This window comes from Macrotis lagotis, chromosome 4, assembly GCF_037893015.1.
Source record: "Macrotis lagotis isolate mMagLag1 chromosome 4, bilby.v1.9.chrom.fasta, whole genome shotgun sequence".
NCBI lineage: Eukaryota > Metazoa > Chordata > Mammalia > Peramelemorphia > Peramelidae > Macrotis > Macrotis lagotis.
The window spans coordinates 167,725,333-167,740,571 of record NC_133661.1 but is presented as its reverse complement, the minus strand read 5'-3'; the positions used below and the strand labels follow the sequence as shown (position 1 = coordinate 167,740,571).

Below are 15,239 nucleotides of genomic sequence, written 5' to 3'. Positions count from 1 at the left end.
AAAACTTCCCTTGAATTAAAGCTCTGCTACCAGCCATTCCAAACCTAGTAGTGGTCAAACCTAATAATTTCTCTTTTCGGTTATTCCTGGTGACTAAACCTGCCTTAACATATTGAATAGAGATCAGATTTGAATATTATTCAGAATAGGTCTCTACAAGACAGAAAAGAAAGTTTAGTGAAAATTGGCTAGTAGGGGAAACCCCATACTTTTAGCATACTCCCTTCTACTTGCTGACACCACTGCCATCAATAAATAACTCATTTTCCATCATCATTGTGCTAGAATAATACAAGAGAATTGAAAATGGACTTAAAGAAAATCTAGATCAGCTCTTATTTTTATCCCAAAAGAAACTGAGGTTAAAGAATACTAAATGGAGGCAACTAGGTGGCGCAGTGGATATAGAGCACCGGCCCTGGAGTCAGGAGTACCTGAGTACAAATCTGGCCTCAGATACTTAATAATTACCTAGCTGTGTGGCCTTGGGCAAGTCACTTAATCCCATTGCCTTGCAAAAAACAAACAAAAAAAACCCTAAAAAAATACTTAAAAAAAAAGGATACTAAATGGTTTGTCCAGAACCATGTCACTTGGAACTTTAGTAATGGAGCCAAGACGAATGCATAGGTTTATTGATTCCCGATAATACATGATTAATATAGAAGTAAACTGGCACAAGCAAATAAAAACCAACTAAAACAAAAACATGGCCTCTAACTGGACAAAATAGATATACAAAAGAAATTTACTAAAGTTCACAGTTTTCTTTAACAAAGTTCCTTACAGCCTATTTAGACTTACTTTTGTTGGTCAGTTGAGAATAAACAAGAAATCTAAAAATGGTTTTTAGAAAGAATTTTATTAAGTTGATTTGACAGAGAAAAGAGCTGAAAAAGATGTGGATCCCCAATCCTCCACCTGAGATCTGTTTCATCTCACATTAAATTGAGTACAAACAAGGATACAAGCATACAGAGGCACATATTACACATAGGCAATCTACTTAAAATGTACATCAACAGGTAAGTATAACATTCAATAAAAGCTGGGTGAAGTAAAAATTATGCTTTTTTTAGAAAAAAAATCTTTTTTTCTCACAATAGGATTGAAAAAATTGTTAATATTTTATGCCACAAGTTCTGTTACTCCAAACTAACTGATAGAGCTTTGCCATATCCTAAGTTTAAAAAAAAGTTGTCAAATATTCAATAAAAGTGGTAGTTTTGGGGTTTATTTTGATAATTTTCACATGAACTGTCATTATTACAATAGTTCAAAATACAAGTATCATTTACATTTGTAGCATAATTTGGTACTAAAGGGTTGGATAAACTTTACAGAGAAAATATAGGAAAATACAGAAAACTATGGGAATTATATGATATGCTTTAAATTCTTGAAAAAAATGTAAAGATGATCCCACTCACTCAAACATAAGAAAGATATATATGATCCAATTTTTCTTTTAGAGGTGATGAGCTACTAATAATCTACAATATTTATTGATCAAATAACATGTATATTTGAAGTGCTGGAAGAGAGTTGCTACAAGGAATTAATTGCCTTTTAAGTATTGCAAACTTGCCACTGCAGCCATTTCGTTAACACCATGCTCTACAAATGGAGTTGTAGAACTTTTTGGATAAAAATCAGTAGGATAAATAAACTTTTTTTTTTTTAGTATCATTTTCTGGCAGCCAAAATTTTACCAAACTTAAAATTTAAACTATGATCTCAAATGCAGGTGGAATATAATTTTAATGAAAAGAATAATAAAAGCACACAGGTCTTTATAATGAAGCTTTATAGTCCATACTTATAATGCCTTGCTGATGTGTATAAAGTTAAATGATAAGTAACCTACAACATGTGCTGCCAATATCCTGTCCATTTAACAACCAGTTTATTTAATGAAATATTTTCCTTTTGATGTTCTAGTACTAAGTGTATAAGTGAGCCTAATGGTAATGAATATAACGTTATCCCTTGATTCCAGACCTAACTTGGTGGGGGCGGGGGGAAGGGAAGAGCAGGCTATAAGAAGATAGTGTTGATTAGCCCAAGGGAAGCAGCTCACTGCTCTGTGAATGACTACTGACTTAGAGGACTCTCAAAATAACTGGTGTAGTTTTTACAGTATATTTGCAACTAAATTTTAAACATCTCCTTCATGACCTGAGTGGCACACTTCAATTTTATCATCCTACAAGTGAAGCCAATAGAAACAAGCACTTTTCAATGTGGACCTCAATTTATAGCGTCCCTCAAAAATAACAAACATAACATTTTGAAATATATATTTGATGTGTTTGTGTACACTCAAAGATAGCTTTGATATAAAGAAGAGATACAAGCAAAATTCTATTTCTGTGACTCCACAGCACCCAAGTTCTTTGCACACAAAAATGTCAATAAACATTTTGGATGATTTAAGTTCATAATGTCTCTTGAGGTTCATTAAAATAAGATACTACTATAGAAAATGTTTTGTTCCTTTATAATAAAATAACAGTATATTTTGATAAGTTTTTAAAAAGCATAAGAACATTGGTAAATGTATCTGAAACAAATTATACATTCTTGAGTATGACTTTGGTTATATAGTATTTTAACAAATATTTGTTTTCTATAATAAAGTGAAGAAACAAGAAATACAAAAATGCAATGATAGGAATTAGCTTCATCTGTAAACATAAGAAATTCTGTAAACACATATTTACTATCACTGTGCAAGACTAAAGAATGAATAGTGAAACAGAATAGTGAAGCAAATTTCACTTAGTTTTCTGCGGATTGCAAGAAAACCATTGCTTTGGAAATGTGGATTTTCAGTTTTTCTTTATAATTGGCAATTATAAAATTAACAAAATCTTGTTTGGACTACTCAAAAGAACACAAGGTCAAATATTTAATATTTTCCATCCAATGCAGTTATGAATCTTAACTTTTACTTGCTAACTTATAAAAATACAATGTTTAATAAAATGTATTACCCAAAATTAAAAACAAGCCTGAAACAGCTTTTAAGACAAAGAAGTAAAAAGTTTATAAGACCATTAGGTAACTTCAAAATATAGGTAACTCTTTCTAAAGTTTTCCACATATGTTGAGTAGTAAGGTGCTGAAGGCAAGGTCTCTTTAATAATAATAAATAGCTGAAAGCAGCACTGAATATATTGCAAAAAACATGTTTTCAATAATTTTTTGTTTTCCTTCTTAGAATGCATCAATTTCTTTACATTTGAAACTCTTTACATAAATTTTTTCACAGTTACAGTTTCAGTAGTCTTAGAACTGCCTGAAGAATACTGTAAAAAGAGGTAATTGTTGAAGAGGGAGGAAAAACTATTTTAGGCACAGGTAATTTAAATCCTGAAATCACAACTCAAAAGATATAGTTTTATCTTTAAGATAAAAAGATATACAAAAATACTGTATGTGATGTTATTTAAAGAGTGAAGTAATTCTCACTGTAAAATTATTTCTGTATTTATATCTTCTATGATTTTACATTATTTATTCAATATTTATGAGGACAACAGCCAAGTTTGGAGTAGTTCCATGAAGAAATTTAAGTTATTTCATTTATAAAATTGCAGCAGGAAACAACTTTTTTATTTTCTAATCAACCCCATCAAAACCCTGAGTGTTTTCAATTGCTATTTGAAGTTTATCCCGCAAATCTTCAAATGATTCATAAGGAGGCAAATCCAAACGGTTAAAACTGAAAGAACAAAAACAACAAACATAAATTGAGATCAGAGTTAAAACTAAAAATATATACTTCTATCCAATGTAAAGACTATGTTCCAGTGACAGACAGATTTTATGATCAGACGTGTCTGTTATTACCAGAAAGAGAAGGGCATTCTATGACCTGGATTTCTTCCCAGTTGTGTCTGCATGGGATATTTCTTTTTTTTTTTGTCTAAGTGAGCTAATCTAAACCTTCCCAGTTCTCTCCCAATACCTCTACAATCTCTTTTCACAGACAAAGAAGTTATGCATGTAGTGACTTACCTAATAGCCAGAGGTATCAATCTCAAAAAGAAATGGAGGCTATTAATGCATACTTAAGGATACTTGCAAGTTGCATATTGACAGTTTTAAAATATAATATTATCTATGTTTTATTGAATTCTAATTTGTTTTGCTAAATGTTCACATTTGATCTTATTTGGACCATACTGAGGGATACTGAAGGTATGGATTGCGAGACTAGATGATTGGGTTGAGTCCTGAAGTAAGGACCCACCCCACAGATGGACTTGGGTCCTGGCTCACTATGAAGAGGCTTATATATGAGATACCAACACTGATCTCTTCACTGGCCACACTCACCAGTTACCTAACAATCTAGAATGTCTGCCAAGTCCATGTAAATCTAGACCAATGATACTCGAAGTAGTTTTGGTTTTGAGGAATCTATTTTTTTTTTTGCAAGACAATGAGGTTAAGTGGCTTGCCCAAGGCCACACAGCTAGGTAATTATTAAGTGTCTGAGGATGGATTTGAACTCAGGTCCTCATGACTCCAGGGCCGGTGCTCTATCCACTGCACCACGTAGCTGCCCCTGAGGAATCTATTAACCAAAATACTACTATAAGAAAATATTTACCAGGTATGTGCTCTTGGTAGTTTTTCAGGGGTACCCCATTGTTCCACTGTAAAAAACTGTGGTCCATTTGAACCTATGAGGAAGAATAATTTTTGGTTTCATTCATTCTATTCCAGACGCTCTCATTATAAAACATGTAACATTTTAACAGGGAATTAATTTTTCATGTCACCTTAAATTTGAAATTTATGGAAGTCTGCTTTTTTGTAAAGAGAGAGCAGGTAAAGTTTGTTGGGGTATAAAACCTTAACCTGGAGATAGAGATGGGTTATGCATGGAGATGTGAGCAAAGTACCATTGCCTTTCTGGCCACTAAAAATAATGTCTGCTTTCATGGGACAGTGGCCACACCAATCTATTCTGATCTGCTGCTAAGCTTGTCTGTTTTTCACTACTGTGAAGGTAGTTTTAGTAGCTAGACATTATATGTGCCATTCCATTCCACTCTTTTTGTCATTTCAATGATTCCAACCTCTGGTAAACACCAATTTACATTTGTTTATAGCTTCCAGCTTTCTGGAGGCCTGGAAATGATCGCCCTATGAAATATTACCTCTCTAATAGCTATTCAAAAACATTCTCTCTTTAAAGCAACTTATACTTAACTTTTAAAATACTAGGGGACTTCTGGATAGATGCCAGGGATGGCAGAGCAGGATGGCCTGTGTGTCCAGGTTTCTCTTCTGGGTCCTGAGAGCTGTCTTGGGTTTCCTGAACTACCCTTAGTGGGGAACCAATTGTGGCCTTGAATTGTGGTAAAGAAAACTCTAGAGATGGTTTTCGAGATAATTTTAAAACACCCAGGTCCCAGAGAAGTCCAAAACTTTACAAAAACTGGAAATAGTAACACAAGATTGTGTTGAAATTAAGACAGTACATGAAGAAAACAAGTATCTGGCTATTGTTAGGTTCACCGCAACAATAGCATTGCTCTCTGACAATTCTTATTCAACTTTGCTTCTGAGTAAAACTTCAAGGATGTTTTTATTTCAAATATAAACTAGAAATTTACTTTTCTGGTTCCACAGAAGATAAATAAGATAAATAAGTAAATCAACAACAAGGAGGAAATAACTGCTGCATTGGAGAACCCCAGCTTACAAGAAAATTTTAATAATGTGTTACTAGGCTTTATTAGCAGATATTCCTAAAGTATAATTACTACTAAGGAATAATTTTTCCTAGTTATTAGGAATAAAATAGATGATTATTTTTCTGTTTAATTCTACCACCACCACCTACTCCTACTACTCTTACTCCTAATATTACTACTACTAATACCACTTCTTCTACTCTACTACTACTACTACTACTACTACTACTACTACTACTACTACTACTACTACTATCACAACTACCACAACTACCACTACTATTACTACTATCACCACTATTTTGCAGATCAGCTATTTACTAAAGCACATCAAACTTCCCCCCCAAAAAACCCAAGATAAATGAATACAGATAATTCTTGTAATAAAACTATTCTATGCTTTCAATGATTGTTTTTCTTAAATCTGTGAATAATGGTTTATTTATTAATGATCAAAAGATACTTCTGAAATTTTAACTTTGCATTTATTTACTAAAACAAAAAAGTTGGTGTCAATCCAGGAGTCATTTTCTAAAAGAAGGGGCAATAAATGAACACTGCTAAAACAAATGTGTTCTATGGTCTGCATCTAGTTTAGTTCTTTTGATATTTCAGAGGGGTTTTAGTAGTTCTATGAAAATTTTCTTATGAACTTACAAAAATAATATAATACTAAGGATTCACAATTTACATTTTAACACAAATAAATTTTGATTCCTGTCTTCCCTAAAAAAATTAAACTATCTTTTTGGGAAAAGTAACATTCTTTTATCCAGGCCATGAGATCCATGTAACTATGGACTTGAACAATGAGAAGGCAAGGGAATGAGGGAAGAAGAAAGTAGAACAGAAGGAAAGATCTCAGGCATGGAATAGGTCTTCTGTTTACCTATTGGCTAAACTATGGGGTCTACAGGATGATGATGTCTAAGAAGTGGAGTGAAATCCTTGAAAAAGTAAAGACTAACAAATTAAACAGATAAAGGGAGTTGGCTAAATGCAAAAGTTGGCTTTCTCTTTTTTTGAAATTGATTTTTATTTTTTTTGGTGAACTTGGCAAAATAACAAACATGAACACTATAAATAAAGAAGAGTAAAAGAGGCTTCTCTACAATTCTTTACAATCTGCTAATCTCTATAAGCTTGTATTTTTAAAAAAGGTGTAATAAATTCATTGTGTTTGAAAGTTGTTCTGACTGCCTATATCTCCCCTACAAACTTTATTCTTTTCTGTGTATTTTAAAAAGAGATGCTCTCTTTTTGGGGCCTTGGCTATCAACTACTAATTTCCTTATCTTATTTTGAATAGTCACTGTCTGATTACTGTAACAGCTGTTTTCCTGTAAACTTTGCACTAATATAAATGAAACTAAGCTTCTTGGCAGAAGACAATAACTTTATCACACAGTACTACTTTGATTCTTAAAACTTGAAACCTGTTTTGTCCATATCAAGTCATGACTGCCAGTCCTGGAACAAATTATAATCTTTTTGTTTGCCATTGCTCAGAGCGAGTCCTAATCCTAGCTCCAGTTTTTTTTGTAAAGATGTTTTTTTCCTTCTTTTATCTTTTTAATGTAAACCAAATGTCACAGTTGTACTTCTTCCAAAGAACAGAACAAGTAATGTGGGCAAACTCTAACCTCCCATAGACAGAATGTATCAAAAGAGATTTTTTTTTCCCTTTTTCTCACAAAAACAAATCTTTAATTTATGCTATAAATCAGGGATCAGCAAATTCTGTCCATTTTTTTTAATGGATCATAAGTTAGGAATAGTTTTTATGTTCTTAAGTAAAGCTAAAATGTAAAAACAATTCTTAGGTCTCTGTCATAGAAAAAAGGTAGAACTGAGTTGGGTTCTCAGCCTGCCAATCGAGAATGGGTGCTGACCTGTAAAATTTTACATTCTAAAGTCATCTCTTTCATTTATATATCTACTTCAAACTTCCCAAAATACCTGTAAACTTTTGCTCTAAAATTCTGGTGAATTCTTTTTGCAACACAATTTATCATGAGAATTTAAAGAATGGCAAATGATTTAATAGAATTTCAGTGGTTTCAGGATTTTTCCACTCTCATTTTTGTGTACTTTTTAGTACACATAGAAATGTATTTTGGCTTGTCCCAGATATATTACAGCAGGAAAAATCGCTGTTTCATCTTAGAAAATAAACACATGCAAACTTGAAAGCAGTGGAAAAAGTAATGTTTTTTGCTCATTTGATGAATGGAAAACCCTTACCATATAGTTCAGCAAATCCATTCATGGGTACACGTGATGTGCCAGTGACAAACTGAAGCAATCTTATTCTTTTCTCTGAATCCATCAATAAAACAGCCTGAAGATCAAAAACAAAACAAAATATTGTTAAATGAACACTTGAAAAAAATTTCAGGATTTTGAAGTATATTGTCATTAAGTTGCTATAGTCACTTTTTTCCTAGGAGTATGGAGAAGTTTTTAAAATTTGCAACCATTAGGGTTGGTTGTTTGGATTTTTTTTCTTAAATATTTCTCCCTTTTTTTCTCCTTAATTAAATACTTGTCTTTCTTAATTCAATACTTGTCTTCAAGTGCTATAGTAACTCTTAGAAATTGGGTTATACTGTGATAAATTTGAAAAAACTTTCTATTATAGATCTGCCTTCTACTTTCCTTTATGTCACAGTTTTTCTGAATACAATACTTCCTTTGGTCCCTTGTGAAAAGAAGGAAGTTGGATTATGCAGGACAAAGAACAGCAGAGGATGCATTGAGTGATTCAGCTCTAGTCTCAGTGCTTAACTTCAACCCTACTGAATCACTCTGGGCCTCATTTTATGTTTCTGTAAACTGGAGAATAATGTCTGATGTACATGAAAGTTTTGAAAACCATAAAGTAATTTATAAAAGTGAGGGATTATTACTATTGTTGTTGTTCTTTTACTAGTAAAAATTTAAAACCACAATTTAATATCTAAATATTGGCCTTTCAACATACTTCAAAGTTTCTTCTTTATAAATCTGTATGAAAAAAATCTTAATTGTTTAAAAGGATTTTCATCCCGATAGCACCCATTTTGGTTCTAGTCTACAGAGAGTAAGTAGGTCAAGCTAGTGGGAAAGAATTAAAGGTCTAAGAGTGGAGGACTGGAATATTCCTTTATGCCATACCAAAATAAAAAGATAAATTATGATGTTTTAATTAGTGCTTCTCAGCATATATGAAATGGACTCTAATTGATCACTATTATAGCAGATATACTCCAGATTATTTTACAAAAATTAAAGTTTTTATTTACCTTCCAGAACCACTGGATAACCTGATGATTTACACTGTAGCCATTTTTGTATTTTGTATGTTCCCTCCAGTCATTCACATCTACATCTCCCAGTCCACACATAAGTAACTATATAAAGAAGAAATGCTAAATTGTAAATCAAGACTAAAATAATATATGCGGAATTTCTACTTACAATTAAAAGATAATATATTTTACCTCTAGTTCATTTTCATCAAAAATCTTGATGAGATCTTGTGGTATAAGTTCAAAAAAACCCTTACAAGTAGAAAACATTTAAAATTTAGGTTAGATAAATAAGGATAGGGGCAATTACAACAAGCTTTTTCACAAACTTAATTATTATCATAGCTAAAAGAGATGGTAAACTGAAAAAATTCTTTTTTTAAAAAATATTTTTATTTGTTTTTCAAACAACAAGCAACGGTAGTTTTCATCAATAATTTTTTTTTGCAAGGTTTTGGGTTTTACATTTTTCTCCCTCCTTTCCTTCCCTCCTCTGACAGAAAGCAATCTAATATAGAGTCTGCATGTGTAATTATGCTAAACATAGATTCATATTAAGAAAAAATTCTTTATATCAAATAATTCTGACAAGAGTTTGACAATCTAAGACATGGGTAAATAACAGAAATAAATAAGATCAAAAGCAATCCCTGAACAGTTAAATGTTAAAAGGATATGAAAAAAATCTCTCAAAAGAAAAATTGAAAATTAATAATATATGAAAGAATGCTCCAAGTCATTAAAATAAGAGGAAATGAAAATCAAAAATAACTCTAAAGTTTCACTTCATGCCATGCAAATTGTCAAAAGATGACAAAAGAGAGAAATTAGTCAATACTGACTAACTGACTAATTGAGTAGAGAGGCCACTAATGCAATGCTGGTAGAACTATAAACTGATAGAACCAGTCTGGGAAGCATTTTGGAATCAAGAAAATAAAATTAAGGGAAATTATTGTATTGTAAGAAAAGACAGATATGAAGAACAGAGAAAAGTATGGAAATACATTAATTAATGTAAAATAAAGCAGAGCCAGAAAAGCAGTATGCACAAGGACCATCACAATAAGTAACTATCACAAAAAAAAAATGGATCTTTGGAAATTATAAAGGAATCTGCCCTCAAAGGATAGGCAGAGACAACCTTTCCTCCATTCCTTTGCAGAGGTGGGAAATCTACCTATAATACCATATTACTAAAAAATATTGACTGATTTTAATTATTTTTCCCTTTTTGTAAAAATTCTTTGTTTTAAGTGAAGGTTCTCTAGGAGAGTGTAGGAGATAAAATTCTAGGTGATGTAAAAACAAAAAAAACAAAAAATAAAAAATAAATACTGCAAAAATATAATTCACATTAGGGATGTCATCCCATATCCAAGAAGTAACAAGAATATAACAAATGGTTAACATAGATACATAAACTTTAAAACCTATTAGTTTATTTAATAGAATATTTTCCCCTAAGCTAAATTGCTACTTTTATATATTAAAAAATTAAACATAGAAAAAATTAGGACATTTATTTGATTCTTGTGGGTGTGATCAGGATCAAGGTGCTTTTTGAAATTTTAAAAGAGCAGGCAAAAGAAAAAGGAATACCTCTTTAAAAGCAGACATTTGCTTCTGGATTCGGTTTACAAATCGCCATTGTATGACAAGACTAAATGAAAATATAAAATGTCAATATTTTACAATGAAATCAATTAATGCAGCAAAGAATGGTAAGCACAGATATAGCAAGAAGAAAATTCAAAATTATCTTACTAGGCTATAAAATTATTATGAATAAGTAATATAGTACTATTGTTATAAAGCTACAACATAGTGGAATGCATAGTAAGAAAATTATAGAATGAAAAAAATCAGGAAATAATTCTTTTGTTAGAATCATGGAATCTATTAAGACTTGGGAATAACCTTAAAAAATCATCTAGTCCAACTCCTTGTTCAATGTAAGAATCCTCTCAATAGCGTCCAAGTTAAGTAAGCTTCTGTTTGAATATCTGTTTGAACAGCTTACTGTGATACATTTACAAGAATACTCTTTTAGATAGTTCTAATAGTTTAATTCAATTGAATAAGCATTTATTAAGTATCTACTATATGTATATATATATATATATATATATATATATATATTATATATATATACAGAGAGAGAGAGAGAGAGAGAGAGAGAACCCTCTGCAATAAACTGAAGTTCCTAACATCAAGAAACTTCCATTTCTCTGAGAAAACCATGTTTATACAAATAAAAAAATAGAGAAAGCAAAGATGTCTAAAAACTAAAGGAATAGGGGAGAGTTTTCTAGAGGAAGAAAGTGAGCTGAGCCTTGAAAGGATACCAGCTAAAGGTTCTAAAAGAAGAGGTGAAGTTACAATGTCAGGTTTAGAGAACAGGAAACAAGGAAAATTCAGCTGAAATTGAGTGAAAAATAATGTGAAATAAGTCAGAGAAGGTAGTTAAAATAAAATTCTTCCTTTGAACCTCTATAATTCCTATTTCTAAATCTCTGGATTTTTGCTGTTTTTCAGTTGTGTCCAACTCCTTGGGATGCCTTTTGAGGTTTTTTTCTTGGCAAAGGTACTGGAGTAGTTTGCCATTCCCTTCTTCAGATCATTGTAGATGAACAAACTGAGGTAGCTAGGGTTAAGTGATGTGTGCAGGGTCACTGGCAGTAAGCCTATGGGTCATACTTGAACTCACAAAGAGGAATCTTTCTGGTACTCTATGCCCTGCACCACCCAGTTGCCCTTAAAGACTAAGTCTAATTTTCTTTAATGTGATAGTCTTTCACATATTTTAAGCTCCTTCATCTATCTTCTATGATTTTCTTTTTATTAGCAATTTTCTCCATGATTCTGTATATAAATCCTTCACTTTATTCCCCTACTTTGCACTTGCTCTAATTTGTCAATGTTGCTTTTATACAATGTGTATTATATGTAATTACATATTATGCCATCTGCTAGGCATTGCTCAGGTTGGAATATGATGTCAAGTTTTTTTTTTTTTTACATTTCATGGGAAAACTGGAACAGGTCCAAAGTAGTGTAACTAAAATAATTCAGAAACTAAGGAGAAATATTCAATGAATTTAGTTGATAAGTCTGGAGAAAGGAAGGTTAGGGGGTGATTGACCACTTGTCTTTAAATATATGAAGAATTATTGCAAGGTTATCTATGAGATATACCCCATATGAATAAAGTATTAAATGAGAAATAGGTTTACATCCTGGTAGTAGAATGATCTAAGTTGATGACAAAACTTTTTACAATGAATATAAGTAATATGATAATAACCACCCAAAAGACTAGGGTGCCCTTATCTCTGAAAGACATCTATAAACAGAATGATTTAGACCAGGGTTCTGGTGAAACCCCTAGAGACTTTTTTCACAATATAACATTTAATTGCATAAAATAGAAAAGCTTGAAAAGGAAAGTAATTATATTGAAATAGTTATTAAAATATTAAAAGTTATAAATTCATGGACCCTCTAAAATCTTATTGGTTTATGAATTGAGCTTCAGAACCCTTGGTTTAACTAATGAACCACTAGAGCCAGATAAATGGATCAGATGACTTCTTGAGTTTTTTGAGTTAGCAATATTATTCTCAAACTTCCCAGGAGATTTATGTTAAAGAAGGAAATTAAAAATTATGATCACAAAAAAGAAGTAAGATAATACAAAGAAAAATTAATTACAAATTAATTGAATGTATTTTGGAGAGTTACAAACTTAAATATACTGATGAAAGATAATTTATCATTATAATAATAAATTAGCAATGTATAAAAACAAAGAAACTGTTGGGGATAAAGAAAATCCTACCCACAAAGATGGGAAACTAGTAATAGAGAGGTCTCATTTTTTGAGTCTGGGCATTTAAAAAGAAGGATGTAATCTGTAACAATAAAATACTCACTGAATATATTCTTTTTTGTTTTTATTGGTGACAATTATTTCAGATCCACCATGTTTTAATTCATGTTGATGGGTCTAAAAATAAACAGTATATCTAAATTAATTTAGTGAGAAAACATTGTAAAATATAAATATATATATTAAGCTACACTAAAGTGCTATAATTTAATTTTTAAAAGTTGAAGCTAAAGAAACAAGATGTAAGGTTAACAAATTTATGTCATAAAATATTTTTTTCCTAAAAAAATCTTTTGTTTTTAATTTAAGAAGATGACATCATCAAGTAAAGGGGAAGGAGATTTCAAAGAATATAGAGATGCATAGCATACATAACTTTTACCTTCTATATTATTTATTTTACAACTCATAATGTTTTATTTAGTTAATTTACAAACCTGTCCAAAGAGTTCTTCATCAACTGTAAACCTCAGGTCTAGTTCTGCTGGATCATTCTCAAGAATCCATTTTAGTGAATTATGATATTCACTGTCCTTAAAGACAAATAATTGATTATATTTAAAGTTATATATTAAAAAAGCACTTTCCTGAAATAATATTGTATAAAAATACCGGAATTCATATATATATATACACACACACATAGATAGATATAGATAGATATAGATATATAACTACACACATACAGACATACTTATAAAGCAGGTAACAGAGTAATGTAGAGTAGTAGAAAATTAGGATTCAATATCTTTCTGCTTCTTGAACATAAGTGGTCAAGGATCTACAAACTGTAATAGCAGGTATGTATACAAGTTGAAAAGCATTAAAACTTAAAACATCTTATTAAAGAAGTATTCCAGAGCTAAATCCAGGGTGGAAGTGGGAATAAAGGCTTTCTTATTAGGGGCAAGGCAGAACTAGGAGCCTCATTAGCCAGTTACTGGGATAAATGGCATTGCATTTATGTTACTAGTTCTAAAAGTTTTCCTATATAGAGTAGCTATTATAAAAATTTAGATTTTTGCTTATGGATTTCTGCCCTGTCCTAAGCTCAATTGAAAATACAATTTCATTTTAGCCTCACAAATAACTATATGATCTTTTATTTGGGGAATTTTTTTTCACTTAAATATAACATAAAAATAACAACAAATGTACTTCACTGACTACAAAGGTTTTTAGATGGATTTGTAAACACACATGCACATACACACACAACTTTTGGTTGGTTAGTTCAGCTGGTTTCAGTTATATATAAGAACAAGAATTTTATTGTTATATTGTTCCTTTATTCTGTTTATGCCTCTAAGTCTTTCACCTCTTCAATCAGTCATTCCCTCATCTACTAAATTAACTTTTTACATAGATCTGATCATGATATTTCCTTGCTCAAAAACTTTTAGTGATTATCTATTGCTCTTTGGATAAAATGCAAACTTTTTAAACTTAGCAATCAAAGTCTTCTACAATCTGGATAACTGATGCCTACTGGAAAAATACAAGTTTCTGTGGATCTTAATGATTTCCAACCCAATTGTCAAAATTATATATTAATAGCTTAAGATTTTATTTTGGTTGCATAAATTCCAACCTTTTAAACCTTACTTTACACTGTTCCCCTTTAATCTATTTTTTTAGTTAAACTTGACTGTTAGCCATTCTCTGACTTTGTCTTTCATAACTCCATGCATCTATGCAACTTAACTCCAATTCCAGAAATGAACATTTTCCACTCTTATTTGTTGAAATATTCCTCTTTTGTAAAGGCCCAAGTCAAGTGACATTTGTTCTACAAAGGCTTTCTTGATCCTTCTCATTTCTACCCTTGACCCTCCCAGTGGAAATTTCTCTTTAGATTTTCTTATAGAATTATTTGACTCTTCCATAATATTCTACTTAAGATCATATTTATTTGTGTATATATGATATACTTCTTTTCAGGCCCTACTTGAAGGTCAAGAATTGTACTGTTTCCCACCTTCATAGTCTCTGGGCCTACTAGCAGTGTGCCTGTATATAGTAAGCTCTAAATAGAGCTGAATTTAAAGACCACAACCTAAATTTCAATCTTAAAGATGCATGCCATTCATAATATGAAATATGTTAAAACATAATAATTCCAAGAACCTAATATTCTTTATTAATGTTTCATTTTAAATTATTATTTTGAAACCATACTGTTTCTAAATTAAATGACAAAAATAAAAGCCTTACCACAGATTCCATATCATGAAGTGTTATTGGCTTATGCAACATCATTTTGTAAAATGGACGAATGAAAAAACCTTTCAAATGAGAGATTTAAAATAATTACTAAAATGGAAAGAATGACACATTTTCTTA

At 31.1% G+C, this 15,239-nt stretch overlaps 1 protein-coding gene across 4 annotated transcripts in view; it reads right to left on the bottom strand.

Annotated features, from left to right (window-relative positions):
• Window positions 1-843: 843 nt before the first annotated feature.
• NEDD4 (NEDD4 E3 ubiquitin protein ligase) overlaps window positions 844-15,239 on the bottom strand; it is a 158,635-nt gene continuing 144,239 nt past the window's right edge. For all 4 annotated transcript variants that reach the window (XM_074234613.1, XM_074234612.1, XM_074234614.1 and 1 more), the window contains 9 exons: window positions 15,111-15,181; window positions 13,334-13,429; window positions 12,940-13,013; window positions 10,607-10,667; window positions 9,197-9,256; window positions 8,999-9,106; window positions 7,959-8,055; window positions 4,622-4,694; window positions 844-3,727 (listed from right to left, as the gene is read on the bottom strand). In XM_074234613.1, the coding sequence (XP_074090714.1) occupies window positions 3,625-3,727; window positions 4,622-4,694; window positions 7,959-8,055; window positions 8,999-9,106; window positions 9,197-9,256; window positions 10,607-10,667; window positions 12,940-13,013; window positions 13,334-13,429; window positions 15,111-15,181 (743 nt within the window). In that variant the 3' untranslated portion in view covers window positions 844-3,624. The remainder of the gene's footprint in view (window positions 3,728-4,621; window positions 4,695-7,958; window positions 8,056-8,998; window positions 9,107-9,196; window positions 9,257-10,606; window positions 10,668-12,939; window positions 13,014-13,333; window positions 13,430-15,110; window positions 15,182-15,239) is intronic.